The 19,555-nt window shown below is 42.7% G+C and overlaps 1 protein-coding gene across 2 annotated transcripts in view; it reads right to left on the bottom strand.

Moving 5' to 3' along the window:
* Positions 1-4,119: 4,119 nt before the first annotated feature.
* GCN1 (GCN1 activator of EIF2AK4) overlaps positions 4,120-19,555 on the bottom strand; it is a 38,240-nt gene continuing 22,804 nt past the window's right edge. Inside the window, exons 36-58 of one of the 2 annotated variants that reach the window (XM_054288672.1) lie at positions 19,375-19,489; positions 18,748-18,927; positions 18,197-18,417; positions 17,446-17,514; positions 17,179-17,317; positions 16,874-17,070; positions 16,434-16,576; positions 15,548-15,665; positions 15,171-15,386; positions 14,673-14,837; positions 14,123-14,284; positions 13,579-13,671; positions 13,191-13,334; positions 11,958-12,227; positions 11,732-11,845; positions 10,988-11,218; positions 10,148-10,341; positions 9,466-9,580; positions 8,508-8,604; positions 7,519-7,667; positions 6,831-6,935; positions 5,357-5,575; positions 4,120-4,810 (exon numbers count right to left, since the gene is read on the bottom strand). In XM_054288672.1, the coding sequence (XP_054144647.1) occupies positions 4,685-4,810; positions 5,357-5,575; positions 6,831-6,935; positions 7,519-7,667; positions 8,508-8,604; positions 9,466-9,580; positions 10,148-10,341; positions 10,988-11,218; positions 11,732-11,845; positions 11,958-12,227; positions 13,191-13,334; positions 13,579-13,671; positions 14,123-14,284; positions 14,673-14,837; positions 15,171-15,386; positions 15,548-15,665; positions 16,434-16,576; positions 16,874-17,070; positions 17,179-17,317; positions 17,446-17,514; positions 18,197-18,417; positions 18,748-18,927; positions 19,375-19,489 (3,582 nt within the window). In that variant the 3' untranslated portion in view covers positions 4,120-4,684. The remainder of the gene's footprint in view (positions 4,811-5,356; positions 5,576-6,830; positions 6,936-7,518; positions 7,668-8,507; positions 8,605-9,465; positions 9,581-10,147; positions 10,342-10,987; positions 11,219-11,731; positions 11,846-11,957; positions 12,228-13,190; positions 13,335-13,578; positions 13,672-14,122; positions 14,285-14,672; positions 14,838-15,170; positions 15,387-15,547; positions 15,666-16,433; positions 16,577-16,873; positions 17,071-17,178; positions 17,318-17,445; positions 17,515-18,196; positions 18,418-18,747; positions 18,928-19,374; positions 19,490-19,555) is intronic. The other variant, XM_054288673.1, reaches the window with a different exon arrangement.

The following is a 19,555-nucleotide window of genomic DNA, read 5'->3' as shown; positions in this document are numbered from 1 at the left end:
GCGCGCCGGCGGCCATGGCGGGAGCGTGAGGGAACGGCCGCCCTCAGCCCCCCTCAGCCTCCTGCCGCCCTCCGCCTCCCCTCCGCGAGAACCTTGTCCTCGCCCCCGTGCCCAGACACCGACAGGCCGCCGTCGGGCGGGCGTGTGCTCCCCCCCAGTTCCCATTGGTGCTCGTGTTAGGACGCGGCAGAAAGCGACGCTGCCCCCAGGAAAGTGGCAGAGGCGTGAGGGAGCCGCAGCAGTCCCAGCTCCGCTCCAAAGGGGCGATTTGTGTAGGTGCAGGAACAGTCACCAGCGCAGCCCAAGCCGCAGGTGAGGAGCCCCACAGCAGTGATAGGAAGTGCCCAGGTGTGTGTCACAGGCCTGACAAGTCAGGCCAGTCTGAAATGAAATGCCCGGGGTTTTTAATCCACAGATGTGCCTGTGTATAACTCAGAAAGGGCCTTGGCCTCACACCCATCTGCAGCTGTGCTTGCACCGTCCCCAGCCACATCTGCAGTTCAAAAGCACTCCCAGCAGCCTGAGTGATTTTGTTATCAGTTGCACAGACATTGACTACACAAATTCTGCCAGACTATGGTCACTTTTTAGGTGATTACCACTTCTAAGTGGAGACATGGCGCAAGAAAAGTGCTGGGGTTTTCCTCTAATTTTTCTTAAACATTCTCACTGGTACTTGAACTCCTGAGATCAAGTTGAATTATTTAATGAAACCTGTTAGTAACATGCATTGTCATCCCGATGGGAAGAGGTATGTTAGCACTAAATAAATTATTGTTACGGATTATAAATGAATCTGTATTAGGAATAAATTGTTCCCTCTGAGGGTGGTGAGGCCCTGGCACAGGTTGCCCAGGGAAGCTGTGGCTGCCCCATCCCTGGATGTGTCCAAGGCCAGGCTGGGTGGGGACTGGAGCAACCTGGTCTAGTGGGTCATGTTCCACTTAATTATAACCCTTTCTTAACCTTGAAAAACACATTATGGTTTTCAAAGTTCACCTCATCAAGGTCCTCACATCCTGGAATCCACCCATGTGACCTTTAGCTCACATTCACTCTGCAACTCATGCATTTTAAACACCACATATATAGAGATAGATACAGATATATAGATGATGATATAGATATAAATTATATAGATATAGATATAGATATAGATATAGATATAGATATAGATATAGATATAGATATAGATATGTTGCACTGGGGCAATCCAGCACCAGGGTAACTGAGGACACTGTAGCTGCAGGGAAATCCCTTGAATCCAGCACACAAACCACCAGCTCAAACCCAAAATGACAGAGACTCCTATTACTTCTATTTTTAAGCTCATGAAACCTCATCATGTGAAAAGCATGAAGTGTCATGATGTTACCAAATAAAATGGACAGTAAGAACTGTGACTAATCAAAAAAAAAATCAAAATATTTGAATATTTTATGCTTTTACATTTGTCTCTCTTCCATTGTAGTTTTTAGCACCTTGTAAATTTAAACTTCTCTCATAAATTATTTTTTTATCTCCTTGAAATACACACAGTTCAGCTGTCACTCAGAGACAGCTGCTTGACAGTTCAAAGATATTATTACCATCAGTTGTAGGGAAAAATTATCTTTTACTGACAACTGGTATTTTTAAGACATTTGAAATGAGAAAAAAATTAATTCTTTAGTCTCCAAGTTGGCACAATCAATTTATCAGATCTCATGTTGTGGCAAAAATTATGGGTATTTTATCTCTGATATATTAATACTGCAGTGTAGAAATAGTTTAGCAAAAGTAGCTATCAAAATCCAAATCAAGTGTTTCCCTGAGACTGAAAAATCAGCATATTCTCCACAAATGTAAGTGAATCCTGCCGTTTACTCCTCCCTCTCAGGAACTAAGCTCAATACAGAAATTCAGGTGCTGTTTGGGAAAATGAATGAGTTTTTCCACTTGCTGCTACCTAAGTTGGAAATACAAATCACCAAAATAACAGAATATCTTTTTGGCTGAAATGAACAAGTGAATAAAAAAGGCTTCATTTACCTGCAATTTTCTTTCCCATGTTAATGTGGAGCAGCAATTGGAATCAGAATAAGCCAAGGTGCTCATGGTCAAGAGCTCAAACAGCCATTCTTCACCAAAACTTGCCATTTTTTCATTCCTTCCTGGCTGCAGCAATGGACTGAGTGATTCCAGTACAATCACTGAGATTTTTTACACCTTCTTAGTGGGTTTTGAGTGGCATCAAATTTTGTACACGTTTCAGGCAGAATTTTGCATTGCATGGTTTAACTGCTGTTCCTGGGATCCCAGAGCACAGCTAATTCATCACAGGTGAAACTCAGTGCCCCAAGCTGCCAGATCTTTAAGAGCATTTAGCTGAGTTTTCACTCTTGATATTACCAACTCAGTGCAGAATATGTGGTTTTAAGATGATTTCAGATTCACAAGTATTTTGAAAGGCAAAAATCAGAATTAAAACCCACCTTCAAAATGCAGCTAAATGTGATGAAATAGAACACAATTTCTATCAGACCAACTGGGAAGCACTGCAGTTTTGCAGAAATATGTCCAATGTATAAATACAAGATTAGAGATAATTAACTAAAGAGCCATTTTGTAGCTTGGCTTCATAGCTGATCACAAACTAAACATGTCCACAACACTGTGATGTTGCAGCAAAGGAACACCCAGACCTTGTGCCGGGATGGACAACTGAGTTTGTTGTGTGAGGCTTGCAAAACAACTCCCCAGCAGACCTCGAGGCAAGGAGGAGTCAGAATGAAACCAACATGAGGTGCAGCAGTGTAAGTTTAGAAAACATGGAAATCTGTAAGGAAATACATAGAAAATCTAAATTTATTTCATCCAGGGTGAGGACACTGAAGTGATGATGCAGTTGCTGCTGAAATGAACTGTTTTCAGTGTCTGTGGGAACAGGACAGGCAGCAATGGGCTCAAGTAGCACAAAGGAAGACTTTTTCTTCAGACACGAGGTAAGTTCTGACAGTCTGGTAAGTTCATGTAACAAAATAGATGGCAGTGAGAGGTTATGGAATCTCCATGCTATAATGCTGTATAAACAATTGTGTGGCAGTCAGCTAGGAATGGTTCAGTGGGAGCTGAGCCTATCTTAGGCACAGGGTAAAATAGCTGATATCCCCAGTTCCTGCCACTAACTCCTACAGCAAATCTGGTGTCAGGATGCTACACCACAGGCTGGGAACTGACACAGCACCAAAAACCTTTTGTCAGATTTTTTTACTTCCGACCAGAACAAACCACAGCACTCCCTGCTCACTCTTCTGTCTTGCTGTTTGAGGTATGAATATCACAAAAATGTTCTTGTGTTTGCTGCTACTGCCATAACAATCAGAAAATTGCTTCTAGCAGAATGTGTGTTCCCATGGGGGTCCACCTGATGCTCTCCAATTCTATGTGTATTGTGTTCTCCCATCATCATGGTTTGAGCCATCCAGAGTTACAAGCAAGGAAGATCACACACTCACACACCCACACACTCACACACACACACTCCACCCACATATAAATATACAAATGTTAATGCTCTGTCCTCTCAGGTGCAACCAGCTTCTGTGAGTTTCCTAAAATAGGTAAGGCTCACGTAACTATTGCTCTACATGAAATGTACAGCTCATTTAGCCTTCTAAAAATTTGTATTCTGCAACAAGATTTTCAGTATTTCCATCAAGTGACATCAAATCTACTAGTAAACTGATTTTTTTTTCAAGAGAGATATATGTGGCCAGGTAAAATAAAATACTTTCTTGGAGCAGCACAACTCATTGACCAAAGGACCTAAAGCCAAGTATTTTGTGAAGCCTTTGAAGATGTAAATACAAAGGGCTTTTTGTGAGTTGGGTAACTAAAAAGCTGTCTGTAGTCAAAAATACTTTGGAAATTAACAGGAGTAATTATTTACAAATTTCATTAAATGTCAATTCTGGCTTGGCTTTAAACCCTGTCTTGCCTCAGTTCTGCAAAAGGTTTCCACAGATCACAGCACTGTCCACTCTACAAACTGTATGCCCTAGAATAAACAGGCCTGAAAAGTAAATCACAGTTTGTTGACAAATGCATTTGTAAAAAGAACAGTTTACATCAGAAGGATCAAAGTGAGAGCCTTTATTAAATGTTCCTTCTCTAAACAGACTGCATTTAATCCCCCTTTCGCATCTGTGATTTCTAAGGCTATTTTAAATACTCCGTTTTACAGGGATTTTCAGTCTTCAGAACCGTCACAAGCAGCAAGTTAGCAGTACACAGAAACAATACAACTGAACTTTCACTGAGTTCTATTCCTGCCTCCCAGGGGGTGTGCAAAAACCAACAATACCTCCAGTAGTGGAGTTTTTGCACAGACCCTGGAAAGGAAATAGTTGTCACCAGAGATTAAGCCTGATGTGGTCTAGCCACATCTCACAATTGGCCACAGATGACCAGTATTGGTTAGTATGTCTGTTTCAAAAAGGGGACCAAATTTTTAATTTTCATCTAGTGTGGGTCTAATTAAGGCTATTCTGGTATATTTGATACTAAAATACTCTCTGGGAGTCCTTTTCATGAAATCCCATCAGAATTAACATTTTCAAAAATGAAAACATTTATAATAGGTGTTGGAGTTGAAATGCTGATGCAGCGGTTGGTTCAGTGTTTCCTGGTCTTGGGAGCTTTATCACGTCAGGATGGTGTCATCGATCTGTTCCTCAGAGTCAGCCTGGCCAGCCAGCTTCCGCAGGGACCTCCTGCAGCTTTCATTGAGAAGCTCCAGGCTGGCAGCATCCAGAATCTTGGAAACTGACTGTGGAAGGGAGACAGCAACAGTTACCAACTCCTTACGGCACACCGTTCAAAATCAGAGTGAATGCCTTACACACTGTATCAACTAAAATCTTCCAAACATCCCAAAAGTCTCCACCTGGTTTTACAATTCCAGACGTGTGAAGGATCCAAAAGCAGGTCACACTTAGGTCTGGAAATGGATGCACTAAGTGGTCTATCCTAAATACTTCCTAGCACCACTGTGATCATCCAAGTGACCAAAGCAATGAACTATCAGTGCCAGCTGAGGGAACTCAGCACAGGCAAGGCCTAAGGGGGTGTGTTAAATGCCTCAATTCTATTAATGCTGCACTGTAAGGTTGTACAGAACAGGTGCTGCTGATTTCTTCAGAGCTAAGCATGAGAATCCTGCTGAAGATCTAAAAGAAAATGGGAACGTCTCACTTAATCCATTTCATAAGAGACTTCCAGCACATTCTGAGGCTGCAGGCACCTCACAGACAAATGCAGAACAGGGTGACACAGCCTTACTACCAACAAGTATGGCTTTTTATATTTCTCATACCTCAAGCACTTCTTCACCCGCTCTCATCTTCAGGAGGTTGACAATAGCCTGGTCACTGTAGGCTCTTACACTGGTGTTTTTGTCTTTTGTGTTGTCCAGAAGTGCTTTGAGAATTGGTTTAATTGTCTGAGTATCCAATGGGGGAAGATGGCTTTTATTTGCCCACCAAATCATCTTTTCTGCAACTAACTTTATGTCACTGGATGAGTTCTGAAGACACTGAAGGAGACAAAGATACACTTACATTCAGATATTCCAAGAACGTATATTTAAAGCAGTTGTTAATTTTTTTTCCTAATTTAAGTATTTAAAACTGTGCTAAGAAAAGCAAACAGTTTTCAACTCACAGGTACACAAGATACACACTTGTTACCAGTTAAGTCTGACTAAGTTGTGTAAGAGAAGGTCAAACCTTGAAAACAAGACAACTTTTCAATAGAAAATTTCTAAATATATTGTTGATGACAGTATCACATGTTCATCTCAACAGTCTCAGGAAACAACAATGACCACTAAGTGCAGAAAAGCTGAGAGTGTCTACAACACACTCACTCAGCAACAACAGCCAAACCAGTCTCTGGTTGGAATCCTGGGTGCATTTGAACAGGGATTTCACCTCAAAATTCAAAGAATGAGAGTTTTGTATTTTAACCTTAACTCATTTAAAACATGAAAGCAAAGTCTGAATGTCAGGTGCATTATTAATGTGGTGATAAAGGTTTTGTGGCAACTGTGGTATTTTATATTTTAACACAATACTATTTTATTAACATAGAAAAGATGGACTTCAAAAACAAGTCTGCTTTGAAGAATGTTGGCTGTATTATGTCAACTTGGTATGTTTGGTATTTTTTCAAGTAAATTGCAAAGAAATGTAAAACCTGAAAATGCAACACACTGCAGCATCACCCCTCTATCTATCCTTGTCTACCAAGAGGGATACTCAATTGTATGGTGGGGTTTGGGGAGGGCAGACAACTAAAGAAATCAAAAAACCCCAGCCACACACCGAAAGAAACAAACAACCAATAAAGGAATTTTGAAGAAAAACATTTAAATATTCAAAATAAACTGAAAAATATGTTAATTTCAATGTTCTCAGATCAGGTGAGTTGTGGTATTTGATACATTTCTAGCAAAGGCTGTTTGACCTTTAGCAATGTTAAAAACCTGACAGATTCCTCACACTCTTCTCTGCCAGCTGTTTGCTACTATAAAGGAAAAATGCATTTATAAGACTCAGGCTTGAGATTCAGCACAGAAGGCTCAAAAGCAAATTTCCATGTTAGAGCAGGGATGGCAGTGTTGTATTCACAGCTTCAAAGCAGGCTGATAGAGTGATTCTATCTGCACTCTGCCTCAAAAAGAAATTTCTAGATTTTTAGAGACTTGATAGACCCACCCATGGGTTAGGTCAAACAGAGATTCAGATCACACAAGAACACCAGCAGGTAGCTAACATGAAAATTCTTACCTTAATAAAGAGGCTGGAAAGTTTGGGAGGCAGGTTGCTTCCCTCTTCCATGTGGTATTTCATGAGAAAGCCCATCCCTCTGATGCCACTAACTGCAATGGGGATCTTTACATAAAGACAAGACTTGGTATTACTACAGCACAGTTCAACAACAACCTTCAAAACCAAACTCATGGTCTGTCACTTTCTGTGGAAGGCTAAACCCATCTTTCAAAAGAATAGCAGCATCAAAAAACACTGGGTTAATGGTATTGAGTAATATGATGAAAAAATTCCAGTGCAACCATGAGCTTAAAGAAATAAGGCAGCAGGCCCCACCAAGCCCACAAAATTCCTACCCCAAACTACTCATTCAACACCAGATTTAAACACTCCCTCCTAAAATGAGTAATTCCCACTTCTTGCAAACTTGGTCTGTCAATAAGAACTCCCTAGGGAAACAGGAGTGTAATTTACTCCAAATGAAAGCTACTCTGCAGCTAAAGATTAAATAATCTTCATCTCCCCAGAGATCAGAACTCAAAGAACCAGAACAGTTGTGTAATTTCACCATAAAAACTGCATCTAGCCAAGGGGAGAATCTTCAAATGGCACTAGGGGGTTTTGTCCTGGTTGGTTACACAGGAACCTGTTCACACACCTTTCAAAACTGCTCCCAGCAGCACTCCCCCTGTGGGGCAGGACTCACCCTGTCAGCAGTGGCATTGCTGAAGATCATCTCCTGGACACTGCTGTAGTATTTTGGGGAGCACAGCTTGCCAGGAGCCACGTTCACAGCCACAGAGAGAGCCAGGCTGCGGCCGTGCCTCACCATCCAGTCAATGCCAGAGACATCTGCTGCAGAGGAAAGAACAGAACAATGGCAGGGCTCCTGCCATCTACTCCTCTTCATCTCAGAGGCTTTTGGCAGTTTGTCAATTCACTGCCATAAAATGAAATAACAAGCAGCATGTAAAGCAATGCCCTGCTTCCTGCATTTCTCCCAAAAAGACACACAGAGCTAAAATGCAACACCTTTTCCAGGCAAGAACACCACCTGAGCAGGCAGGGAGGCAGACACAAACAAGGGACTCTCTTGTTCAACTCAGATACTTCTGATGGTTCAACATTAGACAAGCTTTGACTCTAATAAATTTGTATAAGTCATTTATAATTTGACCAGCCAAACAGACTTCCTTTCTAAGCCTACAGGGAAGAGTAATCCATAACACTCTCAAACACTGGGGTCCTTTAAAACTCACGGTTTTTTCTAACTTGGAGGCAAATTACCTAATTTTCCAAAAGCGTGTGAAGCCATCAGATGTGGCCTGCAATTAACATCAGCCAACCTAAGATCACAGTGCTCTCCCAAAATGTGGGATGACCCTCCTGCCCACCTTGAACATCCTCTCATGTCCAACTGTCCCTGTGTTGGCAACAGCAGTTACTCAGCCATGCTAGTACTTCTATAAAGCCATCAGATAACAAATCCAGAGAAAAAAGTCAGGCAACTCCAACTGACAGCCAGTTACCTGTGCTCCCTGTGACCAGAGCGCACGAATTAAGAGCCATGAGCAAAGAAAAGCACAGGAAAATACAGAGCACAGCTTCAGTCACAAAGTTAGCCTGAATCAATTGCTGAGAAGGAATCTCCCCTGCTTTCAGCATCTGTTCAGTCCTGTAGAGAGCTTCACGTACCCAGTAAGTGCTGGTAGAGGACATTGCTGAGCTCGTCGTCGGACAGAAAGGCGCACAGCTCTGCCAGGCAGCCGGCCGAGGCCATGCGGGTGGCATCCTGACAGGGATGGGAGAACACAGAACATGGCTTGAGATAACACACCCCAGAGAAAAGCCAGCAGAGACTGAAGAATTACAGATTTTATCTAAGTTTTGATTTGTTAAATGGAAAAGTCATAAAGATGAAATTCATTGTTTTAAAAGATGAGTTCACAAGAGCTTACTTTAGATTCACTTACTCTGTTATTTCTAGCCATCACAGGATGAGCTGGTCTCTGTGATAAACTCTTACTACTCCTCATTTAACACTTCAAAGCTTTTGCTGTTTTGGCTTCCTTATGTGACCATCCCATTACTGTCCATTTCTCCCCCAAATTTATTTCTATTTCTAGCATGTCAACAGTATCATGTCTGTTGCAGAGACTGACATAAAAAATAAATTATGAGATGATTAATTTAATCTCCCTCATGTTACCATTGCTATCTGCTATATACAGAAGACCCTATATTAAACTGGGAGAGCTTCTCTCATTGGAGAAAAATCTGTCATTATCTGAAAAATTTCTCACGCGGAATGATAAACCTCACCTGAGAGGCTACAAACACATCCATGCATATAGAGAAGGCGCTGCAGGCTTTCTCCAAGATAAAAAGCAAATCCTGACTGCAGAGCTACCTGAAACCTGTTAGTGAGGAGCTGCAGGTCAAACCCACATATGCAGTTGCCAGGGAAACATTAAACTGGAGGCTTTTCAGAGTTACCAGGGACTGGTCAGGAATCTCCAATTCTTGACTGTGACTACATCATTAGTAATTTTCCCAGAATTACAGATAGTAATTCTGTTAGAAAGTTGAGATTTGAAATGTAAGAACAAGACTGTGTGCAGCAGGGGACTTTTGCAGATGGCAGCAGCAGTACCTCATCATGTCCCAGCATCCCCAGCAGCACTGTGCTAATATTCTTCCTAATTGCAGCATCCACTTTAGCACCAGCTCCTCGTGTGACAAACCGCAGCGCTTGCAGCATTGTATCCCTGGAAGAGATCACATTCTACAGTCAGACACTGCCTCTCCCCCACCCTCCAAGAGAAGTTTGGCTCTGGATTCCTGTAGATCCTTGCCCAGCAATTACACTGAGATGCCTTACAGTTTGGGAGAGTGATCCCTTCTCTGTACTGCTGGAGAATCCATCCTAGACAGTACGTCCATGTTTCTAACACAACATAGGTATTTTCTGTTTGTTCAAACATTAAAACATTTATCATGTCAGGAAGTTCCTGTCTTAGGAATCTGTGCACATAGGGTACAAGAACAGCTGGCTTTACTTCAGGTCAGACTGACAGTCAGTACTGCCTTTAATCTGAAAGTGGGCTGCTTGGGGATGTGCAGGAAAGAACTGGGCAGACCCCAGCACTCTTTCTCCTAAATACTCTCACAGCTCACCTGACACAGGAAAGCCCCAGCACCCCCATTCCTGGTTTACAGTCCACTGCTTTCATTAACACATACATCTTACTCTAACTGGGGGTTTTCTCATTCATCCCAGCTCTTTCTTTGATCCTCAGTAAGCAGGAAGGTGTGAGCTGTCAGCTGCAACTCACCTGATGGCAGAGTCATCGCTGGAACGAATTCCGTTCAGGAGCTCCGTGAAGAGAGGATCCACTTTGACATGGATGACAATGAGCTTCCCAAGGGCGTCGGCAGCTTTAAGGCGAACGGCGCGGTTTGAGTCTTGCAGAGCTTTGGTGAACGTTGTTTGCAACTGGGGCAAAAACGGTTTCAGAGCAATCTCCACCTATTCCAGAGTGGAAGAAAGGAAAGTGGTGGGGTCAAGTATTAAAGAGCAGTTGGAGATCAAAGCCTGAAAACCTCTTTTACAGCAGTTTATTATCAGGGAACCCTCATTAAATCTAACACAATACTAAAACAGGAAAAACATAAAACAACAATTTACCACAAAACCTTTGACCTTTTCCAATCTAATTATCTTTTCTTCACACTGAAATACAAGGGTAGCACTGAGAAACTTTACACTATCATGTACTCAGAGCCTTTTGTACTCAGAGCACTGAATAAAAGCTCAGCTCTGTTCAAAAATACTGAACAGAGTATCTTTGAACAAAGAGCTACATGGATTTTGCAGGTAACAATACATAAAAACAGTGGATACAGGAGAGATTAATTTCATGGTGGATTTTAATCACTTGAAGGTGGGATCAGCATTTATCAATATTTCTAAGAAGCCCAGTGTTTCAGCACTGGGTGCTTTTTTTGTATGCCAGAAGCTGCTGGAAGAATGCAATCCAGTTACAGTGCTATTCCTACATATCAAATCCACAGCAGCAGACATCCCAGCTGTATTTACATGAACAGCAACAGGTATTTCTGAAGGTTGCCATGGAAAATGTTCACAAACCACAGTCCAATACTTTGAATCTTACCTTAGCTAAAAGAAGGCTTAATGTTTCAAGCAGAGCCACCTTGACATTCCAGCTGAACCGATCTCCCAAGATTCGAATGAGTGGCCCAGTGATGCTCACCACAGATGGTTTGAGAGCTTCAGCAGAAGTCAGCTTTATAACCAGCCCTAAGGCCTTTGCTGCCTCTTCCTTCTGTTCTGGATTACCAGTTAAAACACCTTCCCGCAGCACCACAAGTATGGAAGTCACTCCCTGTCACGAAAATCGGATAAGAAAGCTTAGAAGCTAAGATGCAAGAAATATGTATCTTATTTTTGCTGCTATTATACACCAGATGCACAAACTTGGAGAGTTTCTCTCAATTTCCTGTTGACCTTCAGCTGCCTGATTCCACATTGACAGAGCTACTTTTATTTGGTTTGATTTCATGCCTCTCCGCCTTACTAAGCCAGTTGCTATGAGAAAAGTGGTGGCGGCTCAGGGAATTTTTAAACCAGAGAAATTTGGCACAGAAGTCCAGTGTTACTCCCCCACAAAAAGCAGCCAGTAACCATAACTTACGTGCATAACAGAACTGTCAGAGACCTCACTGCAAGAGGGGCCTTTCTGTAGGGTTACTCAAGAGCTCTAACGTACAAAAAGTCCTCCAATATACAGGTTTGGAATGCCTAAATAGTCACTGCTTCTAACAGCTATATCAATCAGCTCTCCCCAAAGGTGGGGTATTGTGGCTGTGATGAATCCACACTCATTCTGATCCTTTACCTTCTTAGGAATACAGAATCCTGGCACATGCTCGCCCTTGGCCTCATTCCCTACAATCCGGATATCCCTGTGCAGGTCCTCAATGAGGGCAAGCTGGTTCCCAGCATCTAATTTCTGCGGGAGAGAGGAGTAAAACAAATATCAGGCAACATGACATCCAGATATCTTCTGTGAAGTCTTCTCAGGCCAGGCATTACTCCTGTAACCTTTTTAAGCTGCCCCTCACCTTGGTGATGGAATTAAGCGCATCCCAGCTTTCATTCAGAACTACGGGGTTGGTGTCATTAAACAGGCGAATCAAGCCTGAAACCAAGCTCCTGAGATGCCCAGTGTAGTCTGCTTTTGTCTTGGAGCAGTAGATGTTCAGCATGACAGCTGCTGCCTGTCTCATGCCCAGCTCAGGGCTGCGGGTAGCTTCTAGCAGATCTTCAGTTATAATTCTTTGTCCAACATCATCTTCCACAGACAGGATCACAGACTGGCAGTTTGCCATCTCCTGAAGAGTCCAAATTAACTTTACATTAGCTCTCAAACAGAACAAAGCCAAGTTTAGCCCCGGGTTTCTCCATGTTATCCCCAGCATTGTCTCTAGATAAATCCTACAACACACCCCCACTGCTAATTGTTTCTCATTAAAGAGCTGGTCACATCACCAGTAAAGGCTTGACTCAGTCCTGGTGCAGACACAGGTATGACCAATTCTTAAAATTTATCAAGTGACCAAACTCTGCTGAACTGATTGCTCCAGCAGCTGCAGGAGGGCTAATTTACAAAAATTAGAGTAGCTCAGTCTCCCCCACCTTACTCACCCATGAGAGACTGTGAGTCTTGTCAGATAACATTCTTCTGATTTAGGTAGTTTAATGCTGTGTGTCACAGCCCTAATTACAAGCATGTCTGTGGGTACATTAGAGATCTCCAGGCAGACTTGGGGCTAGAAGCTGATCTAATGGCTATCCACAGCAGAAAGGCAACAGGACTCTGTCACTCATTTCTAATTCACCAACTGATTATGAAAATGTCTGTCCACAGTCACAACTCCAGGATGTTCTCTGGAGTCCAAACACCAGATGTTTTGGAAAGCAATACCTGAGGAGTGCAGCATGCAAAATAGGAGATTTCCTCCCTGCAGCCCTTTAATCTCTCAGTCTTATACACCAAGAATAAATACAAAGTTAACTAGACTTTCTGGCAGCTCTCCAGGAATAAGCAAACTGAGAATTGTATCTTGTAGCAGGCCAAGGAGACTTTTAAATGGATACAAATAGATTTGGAAAGCATACGTTTTTTGACTCACAATATGCCACCAGGCAAAAAGACTCATCCTGGAGAAGCTAATGGACTGAATTAAACATGCAATCTGTGAATCTAGAGAACACAGATTCTGGGATGGGAAGTAAACCTGGTGCACTATCTTCAGGCAACCTGTCACAACAAAGAGCTGAGCTGTGCTACTTGCCAATTGCTCTTCACTGGTGCCCAGCTTCTCTTTGAGTGCAGACATCATGGCAGGCAGGATGACACTCAAATGCCGTGTCAGAGCATCCCCTGCCACTGAGGAGAGGAAAGCCAGCACCCGGGTGTTCACTGGGGGGGTAGTCAGCTACAAAAATAAAAAATAACACCAAAAATTGGGACAAGCAGAAAGTTTTTTTCAGAAGGAGTCTCACTTTCTCTACAACATGAAATATTTATGCATCACAAGCCAGACAACAATGTTTTGAGCACAAAATCAGAAGAAAATTTCAGACTATGCTCTCCCTTTTGCTATATTGGTCCAGAGAAAACTGGCAGCAAGCAGAGAAAACAGCACAAATATCAAGTTTAAAATTTGTTTCCCATTGTACCTTTGGCACCAAGTAAGGCAGCACCACTCGGCTCTTGACAGCCATAACTTGTTTAAGACCATCCACAGCAAAGTCAGCTGTCTCTTCATTATCCTACAGGGAAACAAAAAGAGACAAACCTGAGAAATGATCTGTGACCCACTAAGCTAAGCCCTGTTTCAAGGGACAATTTTACATGTGATCATAAAAACAAAACCAAGTTCTTCTATTAAAAAATGTTCTCATATTCACATAATCCCTGGAAAAACCCAAACCAAGCTCTTCTGTCACATCAGACAGATTTTCCATTTCAGGCAATGGTGGCCAAGTGACTTCATCGGATGACAGTGGCCACAGAGCCAGGTGTAGCAATTCTTAGGCCTAGGCTTAAGCCATAACATCTTCCCTACCACTGTCTAGGATGACTCCAGGAGGAGACAAAATACTGCTGTCATTCCCTGGTAGGTCTGCCACTACAATCCTCCTGCTCCTTTAAGTTAATTATTCAAAACTTGTCCCACAACATCATTAATCAGGCTGTTGACTAATGCTGAGCAATGCTCACCAGCTGCTTCAGCAAGAAGGGCAGGATGTCTTCAAGAGCCTGATGGCCAATTGTTGAGTGCAGCTGCTCAAATGTTTTGGCTGCAGCCTCTCGAACTTCTTCCAGAGGATCACACAGTGCTTTTCTCACTGTAGGAACCAGGGACTCGGAGAAAAGCAGCACCTGTGGATGAAGAGATAAAATTACAGAACATCTGAAGCATAACAGACACTCAGTAAAGTAGTGAAGAATGCAGAATTTGCATAACTGAAACTGAACTGCAGTTTGCTTGGAATAATATTGGAAGAAAAGTAAAATCCACCACCACAAATAGTTGCAGTGTTCTAAGGCTACCTAGTGGAAGATTTCTAGTATTATATCTCATAAAAGGCAATGTTTAAATTTACCAACTGATACAAATTCATACAACTTGCCTGAGCAGCAACTCAGTTACAAGCCCTGACTTCAGACCACAGAACACAAGCTGTATTTTTCTATCTCAAGTGCAATACCTGCACCATAACATCAATACCTGGGAAAACGGGAATTTCACCTGGCACGTGTGACTCACCGCATCCCTGCTGGTTGATTTCATGATCTCGCTCAAACCGATGCAGACTCCTTGCCTCTCATCACTCTTGTCTGATCTCAGTCCATCTTCCAAGATAGGAATGATTTCAGGGAGAATCTTCTCACCTAACTTTCTGACAAGGTCTCCTAATGTCCGTGCTGCAACCTGTCCCCAAAAATGTATTAATTATTTTCCTTTTTCATAAAACTTTAGAAGGTGAACTGTGAGCAAATGTTTGCTTTTGACCATAAGCTACTGTTCATAGTGCAGACAGAGTGTAGGAATGGAAACAGTATTACAAATAACCATTGAGAAATAGTTTTACTATCATCACAATCACAGTTTTCTTCGGCAGAGAACTCAGACCTGCTCACGCTCAGAAGAGTTAAACTGATGACAGCTTTGGAGTTACTTATAGAGAAGAATTATCCTCTGTTCCTCAGGAGGTATTTTGTACAGTCACCTGCAGAATCAGGAAGGCACAACTTAATTCCTCACCGTTCGTTTATCTGCACAAGTACTGGCCAGGAATTTCAGCAGAAGCCCAAAGAGTGTTGGCAGGATTTCCCGCAGCGTGCGAGGAGTGTTTGAGACAACGATTTTCCACACGTGTAAGGAGGCCTGGCGCACCACCAGCTGCGTGTCTGAGCGGCCCATGTACAGCCCTGCCAGCACCCTGTTCCTCCTCTCCACTCCCAGAGCATTAATGATAGCCTGGAAAGAAACAGCACAGAATTGTATTATCTGCCCCTGAAATCTATAAAAAGAACAGAATACATGATTATTCAGTATGTCTTTCCAGCAGGCTGTCCATGCTGATTCAAAATAGGAGAATTTGTCAAAAATAAAGGCACAACAGGCAAGAACAGCCTTACCTTGTTTGACTGGGCTGTTCCAAAGTTGTCATCCTCTGAGGCAGTTTCTGTAGTCATTTTTCCAGTGACTCCTGAGATATGGAATAGGAGATCCCCAAGGAGCTGAACTGAGCTAAACCTGGCAACAGGAGCAAGTCAAGTATTACAAACAGGGTGCTCAGGCAGTACCTGTCCAATTCTGACAGGATGTCAGCTACAGACTGGAGCCAAATGTGAAGCACAGCTGGGTCAGCACTGAAATGCTGCATGGGCTGATGTGTCACATCAGTCTGCCAACATAGCTGAAAGCAGCATGATAGAAAGGGAAGGAATGAATTCCAAACTGGAAGGGCTGAGAGAATTTTCAAATCAAAGCAATGATTCCAAGAATAGCCTTGACTCTAAAAAGGAACAAGACATTGCCTGCATGTGTCTAACCCAAACGACATCCACCTGGGGCAAGAGTACTTAGCAGCACTCAGCTAGCACAAATCATTTAGTGCAGCTAATTTTTGAGTAACTGCTATTGGCTGTGAGTGCTCCACTGCGCATCTCCATACACAGGAGAACAATAACTTGCTCAGCATTTGGAGAAATGAAAAACAGTACACAAGGGCTAAATATTGCCACATCAACTTCCTTGGAAGTGCATTTCAGAGTCACTGCCAGAATTAATAATCCAGCATGAATGCTCTGCAGGTAGTAGGAAACCTGATCCACCCTGGCAGGGCTTTGCAGACTCAAGTGCTGTAGGGCATCCTAATCAAACCAACAAGCAAAAAGAGACACTTGTTTTTGCTTCACAGAAGGTCTCTGCATTTTTCTGAGGAGAAACACAGAGCCTAAATCACACCAGTTTTTCAAGCACAGAAGGGAAACATTTGTGGCTAAGCTGGTTGTGCCTTACCTTATCCTCCACAAGTCATCAAAGAGCCCATCCTCGAGCTGTGGCAGGAGCAGAGCGATGGCAGTCTCGGCGTACATGCTGATGATTCGCTGCCCCGCGCGCAGCGCCGTGTCCCGCACAAACTCGTTCTCGTCTGCCAGGGCCTGCACACAGGGGCACAAAAGGGGCTCAGACAACTCAGCCTTTCAGCACAATACACAAAAGCAACAGGAGGAAAACAAACCAATTTTTTCTCTCCCCTCCATGAAAACTGAATGAACTACGGAGTTGTGAATGCATGAAGATGACTTCAAAAAAGTAAGAGACAGCAAGCTGGTAACTTAGGAGAAATAATTTATAACTCTCTGCACATCCCACAATTATCAATATTTTTACTTAAAATATTCTGGAGGCTTATTTTGATTCTGTGATAAATAAAATTCTTCAGTTTTGCTACATACCTTAAGGATACAAGGAATGATGGGACCAACATAGGGAGTGAACTTGTCTCCAAAGGTAATTGGCAGGTAGTTGAACATCATGATATAACCATCTCGTACATGTGGAGCAATATCCACTTTACTGGCAGTTGCTACAATCTCTGGCATAAGTTTCTCCAGCTTTTCTACCCCCAAACCAGCCATAACCTCAGCCAGACCTGGGGAAAAAAAGCAGGGAACAGAGCTGATATACACAAAAAACAAGCAGCTAATCTGATTTAATATGAGAAGACCTGAGCTCAGCGCTCACACTGAGCTGTCCCCACCTTGAGCAGCACCAGAGCGATCCACTGAGCTCTGCTCATATGTCAGTGTCTCCATCAGCCACGGCAACAAATCCTCAAAGCATGACTCTCCCATACCCTTCACCATGGCCCCCAGGGCCTTTGCAGACACTGTGCGCACCTAACAGACAAGAGAAACAGAGATCTGCAAAATGTCCAGTCAAAGGTGCTACAGGTGTGCCAGACTGATTAGGACAATGTTTAACCTAATGCACTCAAAGACAAATTGTGTTTGTACAGAAGGCTTACTTCAGGTACAGGATCCAACAGAGAGGCCTTCAGTCCAGGGGTCACACTGGGTAGGTAGGGAGCCAGATCCTAAAACAAAGAGCCCAAAAAGTCAGCACCAGATTCAAAATGAGAGAAAACAGTCACCTTCATGTAAAGGATATTCACCCCTTATAATCACCAAACATCCTTAACATCCTGAGAGTTTAATTAGCTGCTCTCACAATACTGCAGATAAGCACAGTGAATTATTCTGCAAGTCCAAGAACACCAGTTCTGTGCAAATCACTCAAAACCTTTTTAATGCTCACTCACAACCCAAGCAGTTTGTGTCTTAGGAAAATCCAACACTCTTAACATTTACACAAGGTTTAAATGTAGAGATTATCAGCACAAAAATTAAACACAGATCTTTAGCCTACAGTCAGGTCCTACAAATACTTTTCAAATAAACCCTGGATCCATTTGTTAGCAGCTGATCTGTGTTTCACTTGTTTGTTTGTTGAGGCATTTCTTATATGGTAAAAATTACAAGACCTTTTTGCAGAGATAAATGGCAATAACTAGATGACCAAAGCTGACAGTCTTAAGGACCTCAGAACTGTCACTATCCTTATAGTCATCTGCTCATTTACATACATTTAATTAAGAAGCTGCATACATGCTAGTATTTTTTATCTTAACAGCAAAAATCCAAGCCAAATAAATTGTCTCTAGTGCTTGTCACAGTGATCAGTTAGAATATAGTTAGAAGGCTTTTTCAGCACTGTACCTTCTGGTCAGTCAGGGAGTACATGTTCCCAATGATCTGGGCAGCCATTTTCCTGGTGTCTGTGGAACGATCCTGGAAAGCTCTCTGAACAATTGGCATGATCAGGGCTAAGGATGGAGCATCAATGAAATGGACAAATTTGGTATCCAGTAGAGTCTGCAAACACTTCTGAGTCTTCCTGGAGGGGTCAGTAAGAGCATCCAACAGAACTGGAGCAATTGCTGAATGTTTTTAAAAAGGAGAGAAAAGACTTTATTTGTACATAAACCAAAAATGTATCAGGATGAACTGGTGTGCTCTCATGGGATGTTTTAGGCAACAAGCAGCACAAGGACAGAGGAAACTCTATTAACAACAGATGGAAAAATGGACAGGAACATTTAAAAAGCCTGGAGGCAGACAGCTGCTATTAAGCTTTCATATTTCACTTCTGTAGGATTAGTTTCATTTCTATACAAATTTGCATTTAATCCTAAATATCACGAACCTAAACCTTACTATTATAAACCACAGTCACATCAGGACATTAGAGATGCACAGACAGGTCTTACCCAGGATCTCTGGATTCCTGATGACAGACCCAATCTGCCTAAGAGCCTGCTGCCCTGCATTCTGCACCTTCACATGGGAATCTGTCAGCACTTCAGTGAGTTTGGGCACAATGTTGGGTAAGCAGGAGGAGAGCTGCTTGGGAGCACAGTATGCCATAGCCCCCAGCAATTCCACTGAGCCTGTGAAGAAAGCACACCAAGAAAAAAAAGACAAAAGAAAAGACAAAGCACAGTATTAAGAACTGACGTGAGATGATCACATTTACCCCAAACTCAAATCTACCAGTCGGAGAATACAAAGAAAATACATTTCAGCCTAAGTCACCCTATGCCACCTAAAGACACCAAAAAATACTTTTATTCTGTTCAAGGGAGAAGGAATATGTTAAGGAAATTCCAGGTTCTGAAGTACAGCTATAGAGACGGGATACAAACTGTCCCTTGAATATGCCAGAGGGAAAAAGGTTACTCAAATGTGTCAGGGAACTCAGCTGTAAAAAGCTGGAGAAGTTCCACAGTCCCTTATAATACAATAACCATCATGGCCATGTGTAGGGATGAAGGAATACACAAGGGGGATGACAGCAAAGTCACTCTCAGTCAAGTCAGGCGCATATTGGTCCATACCAGCTTTAGTTCTCCAAGATTCCTCTTCTAGTGCCGCAAGAAGTGATGGCAAAACCAGCTTCACTCCATGAGTACTCAGATTGCTCATTACAGCTTTGGCACAGTCATCTGCAGCCTCCAAGGAGAAGAGAACACTTACAAACTGTGACACAACACTGTTTTCCTTCCTCTGAGACTCTCT

The sequence above is a fragment of the Melozone crissalis genome, unplaced genomic scaffold, assembly GCF_028551555.1.
Source record: "Melozone crissalis strain CALT ecotype California unplaced genomic scaffold, PUWL_Pcris_2 ptg000063l_1, whole genome shotgun sequence".
In the NCBI taxonomy this organism is placed as follows: domain Eukaryota; kingdom Metazoa; phylum Chordata; class Aves; order Passeriformes; family Passerellidae; genus Melozone; species Melozone crissalis.
Note: the sequence above shows the minus strand (reverse complement) of the source record. Positions and strands in the feature narration are given on the sequence as shown.